The following is a 24,538-nucleotide window of genomic DNA, read 5'->3' as shown; positions in this document are numbered from 1 at the left end:
ATTTTTTGTGAAGATCTGAGCTTTGGTAGCACAGCTTTGATAGCTAAATCTGTTTCACCTTTTAATAAATTACATTTCCTGAAATGCTATTCAATGCAAATGTAAAGGAAATGATGATGTATGGGCAAAAATAATTAAAATCACAGTAAGATTTCAGTATGTAATATTTTTAATGTTTAAAATTAATGACATTTAGAGTTTTGTCACTAGCATTGGGTAAAATGACTTTGTACAAAATACTGTTTCAAAAATAAATAAAAAGAGTTGCTTTGTAAGTACTTATATCTCTCTGAATTCCTTCTTTGTAGGAAGGGTGCTTCTCAAGAGAATATTTTATACCAGTCAACTCAGCTTCTTAAAAGTATTATTTTTTATTTTAGTTTTACTATTTCCAAAATGAAATATCAGATGAAGCCTGTCTTCAAAAGTATAAAGCTTATCATTTAGCTTCTGTGACAGTTGTCTTTTTCCCTATATGTCTTGCTTATACAAAAGAGAAAAAGAAATTAAATACAACTTTTATAATTCCTATTTCTTGTAATCATGTCTTAAAGATAGAAAAACAGAAAGAAAAAATCCATCACAAATGTCAGCACTGTTTTTTTAGATATACATTGGTAATATTACAGAAGCCGTAGTTTAGAAGCATATAATTTAAGTCCACATTGCCTGATTTACATTACTGACTCCCTGATCTAGCTTAGTTGAACACTGAATTTAAATAGAGGTGCTTGAAGTCAGGAGGGACTTATGTAGGTGCTTATATGCTGTGCTGAATCAACATCCCATTGCAGCAAATCACAAGTACAGTATGTTTAACAAGCGTAACATGGCAAGCATATTTATCTATCCATAACAAAGCCAAAAATGACATCGCCTCTATGCATTTTTGTGTTAGCAGAAATCAGCAGGCAACAATAAGCTTACTCACTACCTACTTTTCCTTAGAAAGAATTATTTAGCATGATAAACCAAAACCAGAGTATATATTTTGAAGTTGAAAGGAAAAGGTCCAAACTGGCATGCTTTAGCTGTTTGTTAACTGTTTTTCTCCTAATGAATTGCCCTGTTGCTCTGCTTCACTCTGATTGCAGTATAACAGCTTTCATTAGTCATTATAAATACAGCTTTGTGCCACGTCATTTACATTCTTATTGCAAATAGCTAGAACTCCACATTATAATAATTCAGGGTATTTCTGCACTTGCTGAAAAATAATCTGGTAATGCCTAATACACGATTTTACCTTAAAGAACATTAAACCCAAATCTTTAAGTTTTTGGGTTTGTGTTGTTTTGATACAACTTTGCCATCAGCATAATTCCACCATGGCCAAAATTCTTGCCAATAACAAGGCTAAGGGAATCAGAATTTTACTGTAATTAGACTTTGCAAACTGGGCTTCTCTTCTGGTAGAACTGTCAGAAGGGGAAACTGATATTCAAAGCTTAAAATATGATTATTGCTTGAAAATGAACTAGCACTGTAAATATGCATAAAAATGAGCTTAGGAAAAATCTGAATCACAAATATGAACAATAATAAATATTAATCAGTAATAGGATGGTTTTCATAATATACAACTATTTTCTAGATATTTTCAGTAACATTTCATTAAAAGGCTTCATTTTCCTCTTAACACTTTAGCAAGTCAAAAAAGAGGACAATTTTTATCTAAAATACTGTTTGATGGTAGAGATTCTTTGTAAAATACTTTTTTATCGACTACATTGTTTTACCCAGGTCAATCTAAAGTCAATGAATTTCAGACATAACTGACCTGCTCTGAATTCTAGTGAATGATTTAGGTACAAAAGTCAGTGTGTTTATCATCCAAAAGTGAAAAATTTCACAATAAATTTCATTTCCTTTTTCTTTTTTTTTTTTTTAAATCAAACTGTTTTCCTAAAGTTGAAAAACAAAAGTAACAAAATCCATATCTACATTGAACAATAACTATTACAGAGAATATTTGTCACTACTAGTATTCTTCAAACCTATGACTTTGGTACTACTGAAAAATGAACGCCCGACACTAACAAATATATATGTACATGCATATAAAAATAATGATGTCTATACACATTTTATACACACACAGATATTACGTGTGCATATACATTACGTTCAGCTTTTTTGACTCAACAGGCTTTAGTATAACTATTAATGCCAACACAATTTTTATTAATAATCTACACCAAAGCTTTGAAACAGTGAGTTCGCAAAATCCCAGCTGGCAATCTAAACTCAGTTACAAAAAGGCATTTCACCTTTTAACTAACTTATTCTGCCAAAGAAAGATTTATCAAGTGCATTACAAGGATTCTAAAATATAATATTTACATAATATAATGGGAAAAAGTACAAAGACATGAAAAGATGTCTATAAACGAGGCTTAGTCAACAAAAAGGAAAAATAAAAGATAATAGAGTCCTTTGAAAGAAGAACAATGGTATTTTTAAAATTCATTTTTAACCTTCCTAAAATAAGGAATTAAACTTCTTTTGTTCAAATATTAAGATCTTTCCAATGAACAGATAAACAAATTATCTTGTATTTAGCGTGTTCCTTTCTGTCTACCTAAGTTTATATTAATCTCCTCAAATTCAGGCTGTATTCAACATCTCCTGACCCACGCTGCTGCTGAAGATAAACCTTGTACTGTGGTTTTCCAGGCTATAAGCTTTCAGCAAGTAGAAAACAATTTTAATTTGATGGATGTGATATTACATATATTTACTTTGTCATCTGGCTGCTTTTCTTCCCAATTACATGTTGGCAACACAATCCTCAAAGGGGCTTCTCTCCCCTCGTAACTGATTATGAACCATACAACACAAATACGGCACCTACGATACATCTATGTAACATCTTTGGCAACATAACTACTTAATTCCATGGCAGAACTTGTTTTTAGTGCTGTATTTATATTCTTTTAAATATTTGAAATGTTTTTCTAACATTAAACTTCTAGACACAGCCTACAGACTTTCTCTTGAATACTAGAATCATTTTCCACCCAGTGAAGATGAAGAACACAGTGTTAAAGCTGGTCAGCTTGCTGTGGCTGTGAAGCTAGTTAACTGCTCATTTATCAAACTCTCATATGGTAATTTTAATGGAAAATATTAGGTCTTAATCTCTAATGAAATTATTGTGTAGTTATTGCATAACAGATTCCAATACTTTGTACTAACAATGAGACCTATTTGGCATCACTATACTTATTCTCTAGCATCAGAGGATTACTTATAGCTCAGAAAAATACTGGCAAACAACCTCCACCCACCAATGTACTGCATACATTCTAGAATACATAGGACAATAAGTGTAGAAAGGTAGAAAAAACATAGGGATGGGAAAGTTCTTCACTATATTCAATAAATATGTTGAATTTGATATGCTGAAGAGCATGCTGAAGATAGGTTTATAATATGTCAAAATCAAGGAGAGCTTAGTGTCTTTTGGTGTGCACATTAATCATTAACTATCAAGTGGTCTCAGACTCAAGTCAGCTGAACTGTTCCGAATTTCCCAAATGCCACTAAAAATGCATTTTTTCTCCACTTTTGCTATTTGAAATCTTTTTAAAATAATTTCGAAGTATACTATCCATCTTCAATGCTGGTCTAGCTGAAGACCAAACAGATTAGCAGGAACAGCTACCTTATCCACTGTGAACAACTATCTTAACCGCTTAACGTGGGAGACTGGAAATTTTATCAACCAGAAATCTTACCAGAAAATGGATTTAGAAATACTCCAGAAATCTGAACTTGTGCCAGATGACCTATATATTCTCTTTTCTTAGATGTAATTAAGGAATAAAATAAAAACTAGTTTTCTCCAGAAGAGTATATTTTTCTTTTTTAAAAAAGAACATTTTCAAGTCATTGGATATAGCACTTTACTCAATCTTTAAGAAGGAAATTATTACTTAGTGCTACTTATTAATAAAAATAGGTTGGAACACCAACATTTTAATTTATATTAATGCTAGAAATATTTTATATTCTAAAAAAAATGCTTTAGAAAAGGAGAAATAAATACAGTTTTTATTAGCTTCATTGTAAACAGAGCCCACATTATTTTTTCCACAGAAGGAAGTTGCCATAGCAAGAAATACTAGGAAGAAGGGGGCTCAAAAATATTGTCACTTTTTTAAGAATGCGATACAAAAGTAATGAAATCCCATTATCTCAATGCAGAGAAAGTACAGAAAAGGTAGTAAGAAGTCAACTTGATTAATTCACAAAGCCTTCTATGACTTGAAATTCAGAAAGGAAAAGCACAAACCATGGTAATTAGATAGAATTAGTAAGGATGGATATACAAAGAATAATGCAATTGTGTAAGGACAAAATAACAACATCGGTGCACAGAATGAGATACAACTAGCAAAAAAAAGAAAAAAAAACACACTAAGTATACCGATAAGGAGGAGGAGACCAAATAAAAACTTAGTTCATTATTCAAAAGGGAAGGAAAGCTTTGAGTGGATGAGGCCACCAAAGCCGAAATGTTTAATGACTTCTTTTACTTCAGTGTTCACTAAAATTGTATTTTGAACATAGTTAATACCAGTGACAGAGCACTAATGCACAGTTAGCTCTGATATTTTCTAAGAAGCCCCCCCAAAAAACTGAGTCAGATAAAAATAAACCTGAGTCAGACCCAGGGCATTAGTTAAAGTAATCTCAAAGCAAATTGCAGCTATACTTGATAACTTTTTTAGAAGAGATTTGATTTAAGAAAAGTAGAAGAATGCAAAAGTCATGACTCTAATAATAACAAAGGAGAGAAGTGTCAGAGAATTGCTCTACACAAGTCAAAAAATGTCAAGCTGTTTCTAGGAGGTATGAACAGGAGCATCATCTTTTAAGATACGTGAAATCATGCTTTAGTGATCCCGTTCATCACCTTCAGCTCTTTGTCCAGTTTTAGACACTGAACTACAAGAAAGAGGTTGACTTTTTCCTTTTAGGTATCAAGACACTAATAAAAATCATGAACGTCTGAAAATCTTAATCTACAAGGACAGAAAAAAAAAAAATTGTGCTGTTTACTCTACAGACAACAAAATACTAAGCAAAACACAGGATGAAAAAGGTACTTCAAAAGGCCACCTAAGCCTCTTTCTTATTCCCAAGATCAATGCTCTCTGTCGTCTTCTACAGTGAGATACTCCATTCAGTAATAATTTTTCAAATATATACAAAGAAGCAAAAAAAGGGAACAAATATGCAAAAAAGAAACAAATATGTTATTCTTTTTATCCAATGTGGATGTATTTGTCTCATTTTTTCTTAGAAAGCTCCGTCAAGAATGGTATCTGTATCCTCAAACTCACTGTGTGAAAGGGAAATAGATTAAACAAACTCTTACTTATCCATAAGTTTTATGATTGTTAACTATAGTGAAAGGAAGAAGAGATATCCACCATGAGAAAAAGTGAATTTATTATTTCTCCCGAGTAATATAACCGTATTTTGTTTTACTCAAAATCAAGGAAAATACAGTAGTACAGCAAGATCACTAATAAGGTATATATGGATTTGTTGAAAAAAAAAAGAACCTGTGGCTCATCTGTCACACAGAACATGAAACTTCACTTAATTCTTGTTAAAGCATCAATGAGAAGATGACAATGTGCTACCAGTTAAATTATGTTTGTGAACCAGCATTTTTTAAAGTAAATTTCCTCTGGCATTCATTAACAGAAATTCCACAGTGAGAATAAATAGAGCTAAGAGAGTCAACTCTAAATTTAATTGCTTAAGTATCTAAAATAGTCAAATAACTCTTACTTACTACTCATTTTTCTGGGAAGTTGGACAGATATAAAAAGAATCATTGAACTTCCCTTAAGCCTTATAGTCAATGCAGTCTACATTGAAGCATTTGTATTTGTCTATTTCTTCCTACAGCGTCAAAATTTTATTTTTTTTTTTGTATGGGGTTTTTTAATTGTAGAACAGACATACACAGTGATATTTTAAGAATTTATAAATACTCCAAATCAACTTGAGCTACACATGAACAAAATAATATATTAATTTCATTTGGAAATGATTGCTACAGTCATATGAGGAGTCTGAATGAGCTTAAAAGCAAGGAAACAAATTAAAACTATGTAAGAATTTTTATCAGAACAAGCATACAATGTATTTATACGCAAAATGAAGTACAAAATGTACTACTGTGCCAGTCACGGTCTACCAGAGCTGATGATAACTCTTCTCCCTTTTTTCCGTGCAGTTTTCTTCCTGGCTACTGAATTTCCTTCTAAGTGATATATTTAACAACTTGTTTCATTAGATTTCTAAAATGTAAAGTTCTGTAGTGATGAATATGAAAATTATGAAGAAGTAACTCAGTGAATGAGCTGGTAAGCTATGCAATAAGCAAATATTCACATAACATTTGGTAGAAGTACAGACTTTAATATTAGAATGGTAGCTAAACACCCAGGTGTTTATACCTGCAGATCAGGCCACATACTTATTTCCATTCCCAACTATAATACTTCAATGTTTAGTTTCCCAGACAGTTATTCTTTAAACCTCTAAGACTGAGCCATAATTTAGGATTACCCATCCTAGATTAGAATTACCAGTCTCAAACTAAAATGACAGATTATTTTCTTAACTCCCCAGTATTCCCAAGAGAACGATTTGGAATAATTATTGTCCCTTTCTGGTAGGTTTTCCCTTAGCTTTTCTCCCTGAATTGGAATAAGACTCTTAATTTTACATTATCCATAGATCAGGTGCCTGAGTACCAGCCTACTAAGAAACAGCCCTTCTCTCTTTTTTACTATCCATACAGTACATTCAGACCCTTTTCTAGCAACACATGAATACACATTATATACATTAATATCATAGCAGTATTAAGTACCACAACCTACAATACTTTTCTAAAGCTAGTTCTTTTCATTTGGAATATATCTTCACACAGAGATAACATGCATTACATTAACATACTGAAACTGATGTGGAAGCAGATAATGAATATTATAGTCACACACTTGAAATATTCATTAGGAGACATCTCAAGCTACAGAAAATTTGGCATGGCTAGGGCAGATTTTGAGATATATACACTTTTATAATGCAATAATATATATTTTGAAGTGCTACAGGTCTTAACACATTATAAGCATACACACATATGTGTGCATGCATACAAATGATGAGTGGATGAGTAAAAGTCCATTGGCTGTCCTAGTAAAATGTCTTCATATGAAACTGCTATGAAACTGCAAACCTAAAAATTACAACACCATGTTGTAATTTTTAGGTTTGCAAAGCTTCAGAACATAGAATCTTAAATAACATATTAAGAATGGAGAGGCATTGTTTATGTTCTCCTCTCTGTTCAAGAAAACAGAAAAAATATGATGAAAGGGAAAATCAGAAGGTTTTCAGAAGATAAAGAATGATGGAGATTGTTCAGTACCTTGGTAGGATTTAGTTAGGCATCAGTATCTAGTTAAATGTTTTCAAGTGCTTTAGAAAAAGGACACAGCCAACTTAGAAATCACATTTGCCCAACTGCAATTCAAAGAAATAAAATAAAGGAAATAATTTCCCCTCTATAAGGGAACACTCTGCATTATTTACCTCGCTTAGCTTACCAATTTTCTCTTTTGCATTGGTCTTTCACAAAGCAATAATGGACAGAAAACCGTGAAAAATATAATAATAAAGCCACAGAAAGTAGAAGTGGAATACATGGATTAGGTATAAATGCATACAATTAAAATTTCAAGCTAAAATGTATCCCCTGAAAACTCCTAACACAAAGTATTAAGCTGTAAATATATAATCTACTGCAATGTAGCATGGCCTTACCCTTCAAGGTAGGAGAAGGGGGAGTAAAATTAAAAAAAATAAAGCAGCAGCTAAAAATAAAAATCTTTTATATGAAAGAAATAAAATTTAACCTAAAGATTCATGGACAATGTTGCAGAGGCAAACACTGAAAGCTTTCTTTGCTCCCCTCCCCACCAAGGCGTTAGATAACTTTTAAACACCCTAAAGTGATTCAATTTATCTCAACTTACTGCTAGGTAACAGCATTATATAGAAAATAGGTGTAAAGTTTGTTTGTTCACAGTTCGCTGCATGGGTTCAGTAACGTCCATTTTGTGAAAAGACCATACCAGCAGGACGGAAGGTTGCCTGTTTACCATCTCCTGACCATTGCAGAGCAGGTGAATTTGAACCTTCAGGGGATGGGGCAGTTTGCTTCTTGCTTGAGGAAATGATCATGAGGAAACTTGGCTTTAGCCAAGTTTCTTAATGCAGGATGGAAGGGGATGAAGGAGCGATGCACTTTTTCAGAGGACACTGAGGGCGGGATACAAATGGATTCTGAAGTTTTTAAGGTCATCCGGCTCACCCACCAGTTTTGATTTTTCACTACATACACAATTATTTTATTCTTTTTTATATTCTTATATAACAGCAAGATAAATAGGGAGCCTTTGGTGTCTTTTGGTGCAATTCCTTCAAAGCTCTGCCTGAATCGCAGTCCCATCATTATATTCTAATCAAAAAACATGCAAGTTTCTAGGGCTTTTGACATGCCAGCTTCAGAGGCAAGAAGCACCTTGGGAAATCTCAGAGGTGATTTGGTCTCAAGCTATATCAAGTCAAAGAACAGTCTGATGAGATACTATATAAATGTTAATGAAATGCCAAATGTTAAAAAATGTTAATGGTCTAACGCAGGTGACCAGAAGGAGAGTCTCTGAATAAGTACACTAAGCAAAATCAGTAGCTACACATTAGATTCATAATAAGTTGCCAAAGTAGTGAAATTACATTATTGAAAACAAGCTATTCATTTTATCCATCTGTAACTAAGCTCAAATGCCATACCTTATTTAGCTTACAGGACATGTAAATTTAGATTTTACCTTTTAATGTTTTCATATGTATTTAGTATAAATACTGGTTTTGGAAATGATTACTACTGTATGGCTCATTTAAATAGTTGTACCCAAAGAAGAGGGGGCTCACAATATCTAAGGAAAGATGAGGAATTTCTAGAATTTGTACCCTTAAGGTTAGAAGCTGGAGTATCAATGTTGCATTCTAGTGACTTGCTTCAAATTTTGTTAAGAGGACATAGGAGTTTAAAACAGCAAGCAGAAGACAAAAATTGCGGATTAGTGGTGGAGGAAAACACCTGTTTAATAACTGAAGTGATTTTTCAGAATTTTTTCTGGGGGAAGGCGGGAGGTAAGGATTAGAAACTGATAGCATAATGAGCGCAGAGCAGCCAGTTTTAGCTCTAAGTCTCAGTAAGAGTTCCCAGTGCAGTGCCAGCTCCATAATGAGCAAGCATTCTACTCAACTGGGGAACTTAGTGTATTAAACAAATCACAGGATATAAAAATACACTGCTTGTGGAAACAAGCATAAAGAGATCAGCATTAATGATGAAGTGTAGCAGATAAAAATAGTGAGACAAGGACAGAGAAGCACCACTAGTTTAGATACATCATTAAGCACAATCACCTTTGACACAAGCAGTTTTGATATTTCAGTACTCCACCTATGTCAAAACCCATGAACTTCAGCATGTTGGAATGGTGTCTTAGAGGTTGCAGATAATTAACCCGGGTTGTCTTCTGCAAGTTCCAGACCTGTTTCTTGTAAGACAGACCTTCAGGGTTTTTTTACAGCTTAAATTGACTGCATTTACAGTGTTGCTCTTTAATGTAGACGTGGCATAAAAGTAGAGAAACCAAATGCATAATTTTCTATGAGTGAGTTGTGTAGGGTTTTCAGTCAGTATTTCTAGATTTATTGCAGTTGCTCAGTAATCTGCAGCAGCGTATTACACCTGTGCTCTGATGCCTTGTGGTGGTTGCATCTAGGTAAAATGTAAGATGATAAACAGACTGTATGAAGTCCAAATAATTTAGACCTCATTTCTTCAGAAAATCTTTCTTCTCACAGGGTTTTTTGGGTATCTGTTCCTAGAGTAACATATTTAGGAGCTGGAACAGTGATCTCACTACAAGTTTTTTCAGTTGTAGAAAATCAAGTTCTTCAAGATTATACCCATAATATTGCCTTTACCTACATCTTTAATCCTAGTTGTTTCAATTTTCTGGCTCTCTCCAGGTTCCTTGCAGACTTCAATACTCCTTTTGTGTCTTCTTTAAATCTTAGCTTCAAGTGTTTTATCAAAACACCCTGTAATTGAAGCAGATTTCCACTTCTTATCCACATAGCAACCTCTTTAAACTGGATTTTTTTTAGAAGCAGTATGAAATATGATCCCTCTCTATCTCCATCAGTTGTCTTTTCTTTCTTCATCCTATCTATAATGTTACTCTGAAATGAATATCCATCAGCATAAAACAAAATGAACTTTTTTTTTTTTTTAACACGGAGATGTTAATAAAATTGAAAGAATTTAGGGAAGCTATATATATTTAAAAGAGAGTGCAAAAAACTTACAAACAATGTTATTTTCTGTAATACAAGCTTAACAAATGACCATCCCTTTTTGAGAGAGTATTTTATCTAAAAAAGATGAGCCTTGTAAGCTTACAGGCATAGACTGGGAAAGATTACAAATGAGTGTGGAAGAATCGCAGTTAAAAATACAAGATATAAGTCTTAAGAGATTCCAGTTCCCTATTATATTCAACAGTGATGCTAGTATACTTTCACTCGTTGATTAATAGATGTAATTTTAAAACATTTGACTGACCACCCATCCTACTAGAATGCTATTTTCAAAACTTCACTTGTTACTAATCTCCCCTTGCTCTTGTGTTTATGCTGTCTGCTAACTCAATGTTTCTTCTCCCACATTTACCCTCCAATCATATACAATATAACACATTTATATTGTAATTGTATACAATTATATTCTATATAATAGCTATGTGTGTATTTTATACGCACACACATGTATATATGTACACATACACTTTCTTCTTGCCTTTGTTCTGCTGGACTAAACAAACCAGGCTGTTTCAATCACTTCATTTTAAACAGTCTCTATTTTTCTGTGTTATCCTAGCAGCCCTGCTCTACATTTACTCTAGTTGAATTACTTATTTTTTAACGCTGGTGAATGGCATCAATATTTCACTTTTTTTATTGCAAAAATACTTTCCTTCCTCCAGTCAGAGAATTGCTGACTTTTCTTACAGATACACTGCAGTGGAATTAAAAAATAAGTCTGATCTTTCCACCTACTTACCTGTCTGAGTCCTTCCTAGCTCATGAATCCCCAGTTTATAGAAAGTATATGATGCTTTCTCATCTTTCAAGTTCTCACATACATAAAATAATTATTGAAATGTAGTTCTGTTTGGGAATAAAGTCTGTATCTAATTGGTATACTTCATACTTATAAATGAGGAAGACGGGGAATGTATCCATGACTTCCATGCAATTATACCAAAATATGTTTTGAATATTTCTTAAGATAATTCTCTGCAGGGTGTTTTCTAATTCTATAATCCTTACCCTTGTAGGGAATGGTGAAGAAGACAATCTGTCTTTGTTAATTAACTCAGCTGGAACCTCAAACTTCAAAATTGTTCAGGAATCAAAAATTCACAGAGAAACAAGTAAAGTTTTCTGGACATTACAATACAGAATAATTTGGGGTTGCCTCAGAATTAAGTCCCAAAAGCTTTATCGAGTAGTCCTCTTAAGTCTCCAATAGCCACCTTTTTTTTTTTTCTTTTAAAAAACACAAAAGCAAGCCTATTACAGAGGATCAAAGTGTCATAGTGATACTCTACAGTCACAGTAGGCATAACTGGGACAGATACTATATCAGGGGAAAAGCTTCATCAAAAGATTAAACTGAATGAAATCATGTAAGCTGCTGTTCAAGGCAAAGAAAAGAGAAAAAAAGGTCTCTTCACCCATGCAAATCCTTTTAGGTCATAATACATCTATTAAATTAATGCCACAATATATGATAAACCCATTTACAGACTAACCTCAAAACTGTATGCTATCAATAAATTGCATCTCAGTCTGAAAATTCTGATTTATAAAATGTTTTGACAAACATACCCCTTTAAATCATACAACTTTGCCTCTGAGGAGTCATGTCACTTCCTTTTCATGTCAATTCTCTGCTGCTACATTGCCACAATCTGTGGTGGCCACTAGAGCTCAAGTCAGACGGAGCTATCAAATCAATTATAACAGCCTGCCACTGTCTTACACCGACAACAAATGATTGATAACAAAACCTGCCTACTTTTAGTTCTCATCTGACAGCAACAAAACAGTCCCTGCCTGCTTTTACTGGCATTTGTCATAAATCAATAGCAATTTCATCACTCAGAAAGGTGCTGTCAACTCTACTCAGTCCATCTGGTTTCACTTTACTATTATAATTTTTACCGCATAAACTATTCAGGAAGGTTAATGTATAAAACTGGTTTCTTTTAGAATTTCCTATACATTGGCACCAGAGCAACACTTATAAAATATAAAGCATTGATCATTTTTAAAGATGGGAGGAGGAACAAAGAGAATCATGCTCTGTAATCTTAACAATATATCTACACCTATCTTTGCTGGGAATTCTCTCTTTATTAGGTAATACTATCATCTGATGCAAAAAGAAATTGCTTTTTCTGACCTGTTAGTATGGCCTTACAGTAATTATACGTGCAAGTTAGAACAGTGAATCATTTAAATGAAATTCAGACTTTTCAAGCATGAGGTGATAGATAAGCTCTGTATTCTTCCTACCTTGCTCAGCTAGGATATCGATACTATAAAAGAAAGAAGTAGCTCTTCAATATTCTACAAACATGAAAAAAAAATATATTTTAAACATCATGAATAGTTACAAATATAAATTTGTATTATATTACAGAATTCACCAATCTACCGAGTGGCACAATGAATTGCATGGCAACAGAGAAGCTATATATCTTAACACATGGATCTGCTTCACATCAAAGTTTCCAGGGCTGATCTGAAAAGAATTGTATCACTAAATGAATTGCAATCTTCATTTGCTTAAATCAGTTGGTAAAAGTTTCAACTTTATTGCAGTGTGTGAAGCTCTGAACCATGGTACTTATCAGGTTATAGGGTATGCTTAAGAAATAAAGGTCTTTCACACTCAGTTTTCCAGCAAACCACCATTCAGGTGTTGCTGGGGGAGGAATGCTGTTTTAATGGCTTATATTTGCACTTTGGGACACAAGCCATGTTATATTTCCACTTGGAATAACAATTATACTTCTATAGTGGTATTTTATAGAAATGTTACTATTTGGATTAGTAATACTTGCATTGACTAAAATAAGTCCTTATTTAAATCACTTGGAAAGTCTATTTCTGATCCATAATATTAATATTAGGTAGTTAAATCAGCAGAAAATAGCTCCATTAACACCTAACTCTTCTATAAGAGAACACTACAGTACTTACTCACAGTATTGATTGATCAACGGATAATTCTGTTCTTCCTTCTGTAAAAAACCCCAACACTATCACAGATATTCACAGGATTCCCTATGCTAACCTCTAAAGGATTCATGAAAGAACACAGAAAAATATGTCCAAGTAACTCAAACTGATTACTGGCAGTTTTGGGACATCCAACTTTACCAAAACAACACCAAAACAACCAAAACCAAGTCATGTGCACAGGCTGACTGAAACTGCCTTTCTGATGTTCCCGAGTGCTGCCACTTTTTTTTTTTTTTTTTTAAAATAAAAGCTTTCTCAAATATTTTGTATTTAACAGGTAGACTAAGACATCAGAGAACCCATGGGTTTTAAAGAAACAAATGATATACAAATTTAGAATGCCACAGGTGAATTAAACAAGAGGCTGCGCTCTTACATTATGGAAAGTCAGAAAACTTCACCTGCTATCCAAATGAACACTTATGCCTAAAGTGTTATCTTACCACTGCCAACCAATTACTTGAATCTTTAATGTGTAGCTAGTGCAAAAGAGTAGGGGTTTTTTCCCTTATGTTTCACTTTGACAGATGTATCAAGATCTGAGAATTTGTTTCAAGAAATGAGTGGGCTGATGAGGTAATGGAAGATGCTAGCATTACAATGTAAAACCCAAGAAAGAATGAATTCATTTTTTTCATAAAATATATAGAACAGGAAGGACATTTTCATTTGGGATCAAAGCCTAACCTAAATGGTACCTTATATCCTTCTGTTAGTGTAGGAAAATATGGTAGGAACATTAGAAACACATGCTGTGCTCTTCAATGCTTATCTTCACCATAACTAATGGTTAAAAAAGAAGATTAAAAAAAATACAAATAAATAAAATATCCAGGAAATGACTGGTTAGTACTTGCACACCAGAGCTTAATCCATATTGATGATTATTTGAAAGAAAAATACAAGAGACATTTTCCTGAAACTGTGGAAGAATTTATCTTGCTACTGCCTAAACTGATGCATCATCTTTTTAAAACAATTTCTCCCATGAAGGACCCAGAAAAGGGCAATGAGGGAGATGATCTGGAAAAATATGAAGTGAAATTAGAACAGTAACTTTCCTCAGAAGTCACTATGTTCATTTGAATCCTGTAGCAAAACATGAACCTCCAAAAGAAAAGAAAGAAAAGAAAGAAAGAAAAAAACCATAAAGTAGTAGTATTGGTCCTATGATCTACAGAACTATGTCAAACACAGTATCTTTTATTCCCAAGGAATTCAGGGAAGGTTCCTTGGGATTGCGTTTCTCCAAAGACAGATTAAAAATTTGCCATTTATTGTGGCATGTTTTCATGGGTTATTACAAAAACAAGGGTTGTATGAAAGTTGTAGAAAGAAAGGCTGCAGGCATGTTCTCTTTTGAGTTTACTAGTGCATCATCCACATAGCAAATCCTGTACCTCACAAAACAGGCCCACAGATCAATCTAAATCTTCTTACATTTTATGTCCCAACCTAAGGATTATCTAAATTGTAATAACTGAGGCCATAAACCTTGCAAGTTCACCTAAAAAGTTAGTTGAAGATCCAATGCAGTGGCTGGATGTCTTGATTAACTCTGTCAAACCCGCTTCTCATTGAGACTTAAGTTAGACTGTCAGCCCATCGGGACTGTTCCACTACTCGTAGATATTCAGAGCATGCAAAGATTGGAAAAGAGTATCAACGCTGGTGGGTAGGTGACTTGTTTATTTCTAGTAAATTCACAAATATTGTCAAGCAAAGGAAAGAAACTGAATCTGTGTTTCTCATATTCTGGCTAAATGATGAAGTAATCTGGGTGTTGAGCAAAGGCAGTAACATCCATCTCCTTTCTCTATTGCTTTTCTTCCTTTCTTTCAGAAAAGCAAATATTTCATGCCAAATGAAAAGAAATTTCAGTTTTCATTACAATGCAGAAGAATGTACTTTTTTGGTAAAATTTATTTTTTCTCTTTGTCTTCCCACCAGAAAAAGAACAGTATGTATGCACAGCTCTGCTCCAGACATTTCTGTCAGGTAATACGTTCACAAACTTCTCACCAAGTAACCCATTCTATAACTCCTCCCTTTCCCCAAACACATCTACAGTGGCAGAAGTGCTTCTTCTTGACAGCAGTCAGCCTGCTGTTCAATGACAGACTCACTTAAGGAAGAGCTACCACATTTATATTCAGCCTAGGATTTCTCCTAAATCTTTCTGGGTATCCCATTACAACTTTAACAACAATGCCTCCTCCCCCCCAGAAAAAAAAAACCCAACCCAAACGGAAACAACAAACCCCTCATTGTACAGGCAGTTTCAATCATTTTCCTGGAGCTGAAGGAAAGAATTGAGTGAGAGGATTGGATGTTATAAATAGATATATGTGCACAGACAGGAAAGAAAAGCAGAAAGACAAACATTCTGCCTTTTAAGCCAGTTTATGTGGTACAAAGGTAATACAAATCTCAGTCACCTGAAAATACAGTGACCAGTTTTAACTGTCAACCAATTTTCACCTTTCAGAAACAAACACAAATGATGTCCTCCTCTGATGAAATTTTTAAGGTTGAATGTAATTGGCTATTTTAAGGATTCTTTCTGGTATGTAAAGACACATGGCTTAAAAACTCAATTTAAAGCTGAATAAGTACAACACACATTTGAACCTCCAGATAATGCCCACTTGTGCAAGAAATAATATGTGACTCTGTTCCTACTGTCAAAGCTCATTGCTATGCATTAGCAAATAAGAGGGATAATTTCATTTTTATGCCATTTTCATGGAAGGTAACTAGAGTGCCTGTGCTACTAGTAATCATGTGCACTCCTACATAAATACTAAAAAAACCAAATTTAATTGTGTCATCACTAGTTTCCCTGGAGTAGTACCAGTGATAGTTTGTTTTCCAAATTTGCCTTTTTAGCTGTGCGTATCACTTCTTTTCACCAGCCAGCAGAAAGAAACACCCACGACGATGAGAAAGTTTTGCTAAACGTGCAACAGCTTTTGAAACCCAGCAGCAGCCTTTGGCTGGGCCCCTCTTCAGCCGGGAATGAATGCGTTTTGCCAGCCAAAGGTCTGGAGGGTGGCTAACACCCGGCTGGCATCCGCAGCCCCGGGAGGGCCCGGGCAGCGGCGAGCGGTACCCAGCCCCGCGGTTGCCATGGCAACCCAGGTTGCCCAGACGAGGCAGGGGCATCTCACATCTCACAGCTGATGCTCTCCAACACAGTGGCTGCGGCTCGGGCTAATACACTCGTTCATCCGCGCTTCGCATCCCTCCCCCTTTATTTCCCACCTCAGTTCATAAGAATCTGGTTTTCTTCATCTTTTGTTTGTCCCCCTCCTGGCCCATGGTACATCCAGGACAATTTTAATAACCAGGACCAGTGAAATACCTTTCTTACTCCTTCCCTTACACAGCCATAAAAACACCTGGAATACAGCCAGACAAGCAAATGCAAGAAGTCTGTCCAAATATGCTAATTTTTTTCATAGGTGGTTTACATTCACAACAACTGATGGGGAGAAGAAAAGATTTATTCCTAAATAACAAAGCTGCTATAGCAGTGGAGTAAAGGCAGCTATAGGGGTGGGCAATAGTCTGCATGGTGAGCCAAGATAAGAGAAGACTGTAATTTAATTATCCCAAAGCACATGGAGTTGTTAATTTGAGCTGAATTTGAATTAACTGAAAATATTGTACCAGAAAACAAAACATGTAAATAAAGTGTTTCAGAAACACTCTTCAAAACTTTTAACCCAAACAAAACAGAGAACTTCATGCTGCTTTTTCCTGTTGGGCCACACATTTAAGTCAGGAAACTGCTGTGAATTTTTAAACCTTTTAAAGCATCTTAGACTTACTACTTTTTTGATAATGCTTATGGATTTATCAAATGCAAACTCCACTCTGAATAATGGCTATGAATGGTCCTTCAGCTGACTCATGTTAATGCAGCTGGGCCAATGAACTGGCTAGTAATTAAATACTTCCCACAAGAAACTAGTACATTTGAAGTCTCCAGGAGTCAGTTTGGCTATGATGTCAGCTGCCACATTTTTTTGACAGATTCCTATATGCAGGGAAAGAATAAAAATGAAGATACTTTACTGATTTCTTTCTGCAAAATAAGTGCTTTCTTTTCTCTCTCTCTTTTTTAACATGTAGAGAATGGCTATTACCAGAGTAGACTAAAAAAAGTGACTATCAAAACATAAAACACAATCTCATTTCTAGCACCATTGTTTCTGTGAAATAATTTATTTCCCTATTTCCTTTCATATTCAAAAGTAGCAGAGAAATGGGCACAACCAATCAATTTCTAAAAACAAGTAAAAAACTATAAACATTTTTTCTTTAATATCCCCCCTGTCCCAAGTTGTACTTATAATTATTTCTACTTATAACTATTCCTCTTAGGTAAACTCTGATTTTGATAAAGAAATATGCAAATTTTTATCATAAGTGCCAGTGATGGCACTTGGATAATTTATATATTATCTTGTTGCTGCTTTGGAAGGTAGTCTTATTAACTTGCTTTAAGCTTTAATTTAGTTTGACAAACAATATTGGTTAGACCATCATATTTCTTGTTTCCTTAAACTGCTGAAAATATAATTTGTCAACAGGAAAGAAATAAGTAATAATAATTGGGAACCTAACTTTGAAATAAAGAGTATCCCAGAAAAATCACTGCTTCTGTTTGATTGTTACACTGTGATCCAGTGAGTTGCAAGGTTCACTCAATTTTTGGTTAATAATTAATGGAATTTTATTTACAAAAATGTAAAACGAAAACTAGTACAGACACTTCCCAGGAATACAAATTACAACAGAACATCTCTTGCGCATTGATCACTAATGAGGTATTATATGCACTGCAATCATAAATCCCAGTGGAAAGTTTAACTGATAGAAGTTCTATTCTTAGGTTGACTTAATAAGACTGGACTGATTTACTGAGTAAACTGAAAGATTTTTCAACTTTCTTTGTGTGAATTTGTTCACTTCCACACACCACTTCTATACAAGTATTAAGAACTAACATTAAATCCAACACTGCACTACTCAGCTCATATACCTCAAAGATAAGAAACTCCTCAAAAGCGACAAGTAAAACTTCCATTAAAGTATACATTACTTTCATTAAAAGGAGGAAAGATTTCAACATGTACTGAAAATGGCATAAGTGCAAAGCTCAACTTTAATTTCTTTGATACACCACACACGAACATGTTAAAAGGACTTGAAATACCAGTTATGATACTTTTAATATTACATGGTGTGAGAAACACCAAACTCTTTTTGTCCCGAAGAGACGCAACAGAATTTGATACTACAGAGAAGCACTGCGCTTCAACGGAACGAAACAATTCAAGGGCAATCTATATTTTTTTTAGTTTTTCTAGTTCTTGCCAGTACACCTCATGCAAGTGTACCAAGTATACCATTAGCTCCAAAATCTGAAAATCTTGTTTAGGGCAGCAATGCTGCAGTGTTTTCTGAATACAAAAAGCACCTTGAAGTGGACTTCTCCAATAGCATGTTCATCATACTCCAAGAAAACTAACAGATTATAAAATTTTACTGCACTCAATTTCGTTTTTGAAGGTGGACAATTTGATGTAAAGAGAATTCCACATTAATAACTAAAAAAAAAATTAAGGCTGAAATCTGCAACTGAAGCCAAGAGCATAAGGCAGTGGAGTGTGCCCTTTACTAACATACACTGGCAGCTTAAAAATAGCTTTCCAATTTCTCATATTTTGCTATTGTTCTCCCTAACATGTTCAGTTTAGCTTCAACAAAACTAGACCTTAGAAGACTAATTTTAGTCAAACTTTATTTCCATATAAAATGCAGTTGGTGTTCTTGTTAAAAAGTGTTCTTGACCAAATAAGTTTTCTTATCACTTGCAGAAATGTATTACTTATTGCAAACATTTAAATAACTTCCACTATGTCAATGCAGGCTAAGGGAATAAAGATTTGCAAACTAAAAATAAGTAGTAACTCCTGTTTTTTTTTTTTAAAAAAGGGCTAAATTAAAAGCAGAGAAGTGCTAAGTATAGGAGAAAATACCTTGCAACTACTCAATGTACTAGCATTGTAGAAGCACAGATGAAGAAAACCTTGTTGGATTGTATGGTGCACTACCAGAGCTAGCGGTTCTTAAAGTGCATCTTACAGCAATTTCTGAGCAAATCCAGATTCTGAGTTACACACAGTTTTGGATAGGAGATCTGAGTGTATGTTTGAACCCTGCCCCCTCACCTTTCCCCCAGATCTTTAAAAGGACGTAAACAGTATGGCTATTTAATTTAAAAATATTTTACGAAGTTTGGACAGTACATTAAGTTATTGCTGACCTGCCTCTCATTTAGCTTTCTCTTAAGCAAGCTAAACCATAATTTTTTAATGTATCCCTTTGTACTTTCAGTTATTAGAAAAATAACAATCAAAAGTATACTGTATTTTGTGTTACTATAAAAGATTAGCTGGAGATCCCTTTGCAGCCTTTCTGGTTGCTTAGTTCCTTCAACATGCACAATTTCACCAAAGCTTTATGACTAATGTGAGTGTAGAAGATTTCTGTAAGTAATATTCTCATTTAGGCCACAGTGCATTTTATAGTTTATTGGTACAGGTCAAAAATGCCCTTTTTATTAGGCTAAATCTGCCGTTACAGACTGAAGCAGGAGTAAAATGTTTTATATACTACAGTTAAGTGGTACTGTTGAATGTTCTAATGTACTATAGCACTGATAGATGAGTAAGAAAGATGGGCTTAGAATAAGGAAGCGACAAGATGTGGTTGGGAACAAGAAAAACTATCATTAGGTATCACTCATACAGCTTCAGAAACAACTAGAAAGGAAGAAAAAAAGATCCATGAAGGAAGATCAGACCTCAGACTAAGAAATTAGGATATAGCTAGTAGTATCCTCAATCAAAGACACAGTCATTACCAGTATACTTTTTAACTTTTAATAATGAAGACAAATCTCTTCCTGACTGTCATTGGAACATGGAAAAAGAAGAAAATAATTCCACTTTCGCATGCTTTATTTTCTGTCCCATAGGAAGCAGCTATTCCAAATAATGTAATATCCGGTCTTAGACTGGAAGATTCATATATTTTTGACCCCACTGAAACAAACCCAACATTTTATAATAGGAGATCTCACTACATAACAAGTTTTCAACAAAATGATCTCAGAGCAACTGCTGTTAGGTGGATAAACAGAGACTGGGTAAACTCAGCAGAGAGTAATTGGCTGTGTCCTGTTTTCAGTCAGTGGTTGGCAACAGAGAAAGAACAGACTTAAAGCACCAGGGTAAGCTTGGAGACTGATTAGTCAGGAAGCTATTGCTAAAGGCAGCAAGAGTAGGAGCTATCCCAAGAGCTCTCTCACAGCAGTTTTCTCTGCCCTGTGAGACACAACTGGAAATCCCTTAATGCACTCTGCCCTTCATTTATTTTTGCTACTGGACATTTGAGAGCATTTAAGAATGTTACTTTTTTGAGTAGTTGCCTGATGATGGATCACACAGAATTAAAACAATTTTATATTTCTTAGGGAAAGGGGAAGACTACCATCTACAGTACAATTATAAAACTAGGGATTACCTGATAGCAAAGTACTTTTTATCCTGTGCTGTATAGCCAGAACAGAGTTTGCAACTACTCATGCATCAATCCTGATTTACTCTTTATGCTGAAATTATGAACTTATCTGGCATACCAGGAAGGCTACATAACTTAAAGCCACGGTACTGATTCATTTACTTTTAATCCAGCTAGTCTAATGAAACATTAGTACACTCAAAAATATTGTCATTGCAGCTAGCAGTATAATATAAATTACACAAATACACTCTATAGTAAAGGGACAGAGCTGAGTATCAAAGTACTAGAATTTGGAAGCACGAGAAAGTTGGCAGCCAAATTTAATGCAAATATTTATATATATGCACTGTAAGAGAATTACTCCCCCCTGCGCAAGAACTTGTATCATTCATTGCCTAGGACAGAATATACTAACCTAAAGAGCAGCTATTCAAGATATTGTTTTCTCTTCAGTATTGAGTGTGCTGTGCCATGTTTTATTAACTTTATTATAGATGGAGAATTAAAACTTGGAGAAACCTCTTCAGGTCTCTCAGCCTCAAGCACTTTAAATTAGAGGCCTGAACTCATTGACTACTAGCAATTTATATAAGCTAACTCCTGTGTAAGATGGGTATGTCCCTCTCTCTAGCCAGTATAAGGAGCCTAAGCTCCCTAAATTGTGTATCTATATTTATGAGGTATTTTATTTCTTCAAGAGATTAAATACATACATTAATTTTGGGAGATCAGTTAAAAATGCTTAATACCTGATATCCCAGAGCAGTTAACATTATAAAGCACTTTATGTGTGGAGTGCTTTGATCCTACTGTTTTCACTGCAGATGTTTGTCACATCTGTAAAGCAGACCCTGTAGACCTCAGCTTAAGAACCAAACAATGTAATCTGGGAAAAAAACCAAACAACCCAAAACTAAAGCCAACAAACCCCTCCTTCCCAGAATGGTTTATGACCAGATGAAAGGATAGGGCACTCTACCAGCTTCTAGCATTTTTTTTGATGTAGGTCTCATTTAATCTCATCTCATTTTTTAAACACTGACCAAAATTTAACAGAGTCGTCCCCAGGCTCCTCCATCAGCCTAATTGCCTAATTTGGCATTGTGTTCATATGGGTTATCAGCAGGTTTGGAATCATTAGATTGACTCACCCAGTTCTTGAGCTAACGATGGTGGAGTCAAAGATTAGATATCATAAAGTATACTTTCTCACGGAAAAGATGGATCAACAAAAATATTCATTTCTTAGAACATAGTAGGAAAAAGTATATTAAGTTTCCTTTCTCTAGTAATGACAGCACTGAAATGCACCCACTGAAATAAGAAGTGGTACTCACATAAATTTCTCAAGAGACAGTTCTTATGGGAAGAGAAAGCAATTTTGGCAAGGAATTGAAGTAAAGTATTTGAGGAATAATCTCTACTTTTGAAACTAAGGAAACATAAAAAAAATTAAAAATCACCAAATGTAATTATGACTACAGTAAAAACCAAACAAAACCCCAACCTTATACAAAGCTATAAAAGCAACAGAAGCCTTTATGTATTAATAGAGTATATATTCTGATCCCTTCTCCAGAGGCTAGAGAAAACAATTGGAAGATCAATGTAGCCCATCAGTCTCTACCTTGAAGGCTTATTTCTCTTACACATCTGTAGTACCTCAAACCGCTGCCTCTCAGTTGAGGTACACAATTCTGATACTATTTTTTTCTGCTGTTAATAAATTCAGTTACCAAACTAAAAGACCAGTAAAACTTAGGTGTCAAAGTCAACCTGGGTAATGAAAACTCTCACTCAGTTGTGTTTAACCCTGGTTCATCCAGAGTCAATTATTCCTTCAGGGAGAGGATTTAAACTGTGTTTTCCATATCCCTGGAAAGTTCCCTTCTGTTCATTAGCCCCTCTGCTCACAGAGTTTCACTATAAATAACAAATGTTACTGAGTCTAGTGATTCAAATATTCATATTGAATGGGGAAGGCTGATGATGATTCCTGCCACAAAAATCCAGTGACTGAAGTAAAATGCGTACCATGACCTGGAAGCTCTAACCATGAAAATACCAGCCTATCAACTTGTGTTGCAAGTTTAGGCAGGCATTTGCCAACAAATAATTTACCTGTGGTTCTAATTAAGCTCTTTTATCCAAGATGTTTATACCAAAACAGTGGTGATCTCATTCCATTCCATGTGACAAGTATCTATAATATTAATACAATCTTCTCCATTTCCACTATTACAACTTATTTTTTGGTGAAGAAGAAATTAATCTCGTATTTTAAATAAAACAAACTGTCAGTAAATCGAGCAAAACAGGACGCATATCCTGTTTTCAGATTATTTAAAATGGTTTCCCTCTTTCTGTTTATGAAAAGCGGTTATCAGAAAATGCTGCCTTTCTAGCCAGTATAGGTTCCCAAATGGCAGGGAAGAACCCGAGTGACAAAGTGATTCTAGATATGAAAATATATAACCTATTAAATTAGTTAATTCAGATTTCAGAAATAGAAAAGAAACCTATGAAAAGATTGTACATTATGGCAGTCCATCCTACTTTTCCGTGGTTCAAGGCTTGTTAAAATTCTTGGACAGCTCCTGAAACGCATAGCTCAATTAGGTGCTGTACACAGATACCCAAATTTGTTTTGAAACCCCCAAACTGGGTTGTGATACCCAAATTTGTTCCTGGCCTAAAAGCTATCCTGCTTTGAGTAGACAAAGTAGTCTGTCCAGAGCTAATTCAAGTATCTGTATGTGCACTGTACTGTAACATACTGTGTACACTCATCTCTTTTCAAATACAAAGAAACAGGCTTAAAGCCTAAGAAAACAGATAAGAAGAAAAAACTCTGGAATAATTATTTGCCCATGCTGAAAATCTGCTGAGATTTCATTCCATTTCCCTGTTTATGACACCAAGTATTCTCGATGTTATCTTTTCAATTTCTTATCATTTCGCTATGCCACAAGGAGAGAGAAAAATCAAGGACTGCAAGTTTGAATACAATGTAGAATAAATTCAGTCTTAGTTTTCTAAACCTCAGCTTTTAGATTTTTGAAAACCTAAGGCAAATATGGTCAAACTTGTAGGGTCAGATAATAGTTCTTTGATTTCTCTATATGGAGTTAGATAAATATTATGAGATAATAAAGCATGAGAAAAACTCTTTTGCCAGATAAAATAAACCCCTCACCATTACAAAAAAGTCTTAATTTTAAGATATCATGACAAAATATTGTAATAGAAGGACCACGCTCCTAACAAGGCATTGTTATAGTCTTTCAAAGAAAGAAAGAGTATATGTTAGCAATCCTGATTTTTGCAAATCTTGAGGAAGTAAAATCTGCTAGGAAATTGCATGGATTTCAAGTAATTTTTCTGTTTCATTAAAATGATCTTGCTTTAAAAAGTTGGGTTTTTTTAAAAAAAAACACATTACCATGCCAAG

At 34.4% G+C, this 24,538-nt stretch overlaps 1 protein-coding gene across 4 annotated transcripts in view; it reads right to left on the bottom strand.

The window, feature by feature from the left end:
- The window catches only part of DIAPH3 (diaphanous related formin 3), a 249,940-nt gene that overhangs the window by 26,833 nt on the left and 198,569 nt on the right, over positions 1-24,538 (bottom strand). Inside the window, exon 28 of one of the 4 annotated variants that reach the window (XM_072850119.1) lies at positions 12,788-12,810. The exons of the other annotated variants lie outside the window; for them this stretch is intronic. Within the exon in view, the coding sequence (XP_072706220.1) occupies positions 12,803-12,810 (8 nt within the window). The 3' untranslated portion in view covers positions 12,788-12,802. Of the gene's footprint in view, positions 1-12,787; positions 12,811-24,538 lie in introns of those variants that run through there. 4 annotated transcript variants of the gene reach the window in all.

This window comes from Ciconia boyciana, chromosome 1, assembly GCF_034638445.1.
Source record: "Ciconia boyciana chromosome 1, ASM3463844v1, whole genome shotgun sequence".
Lineage (NCBI taxonomy): Eukaryota > Metazoa > Chordata > Aves > Ciconiiformes > Ciconiidae > Ciconia > Ciconia boyciana.
Note: the sequence above shows the minus strand (reverse complement) of the source record. Positions and strands in the feature narration are given on the sequence as shown.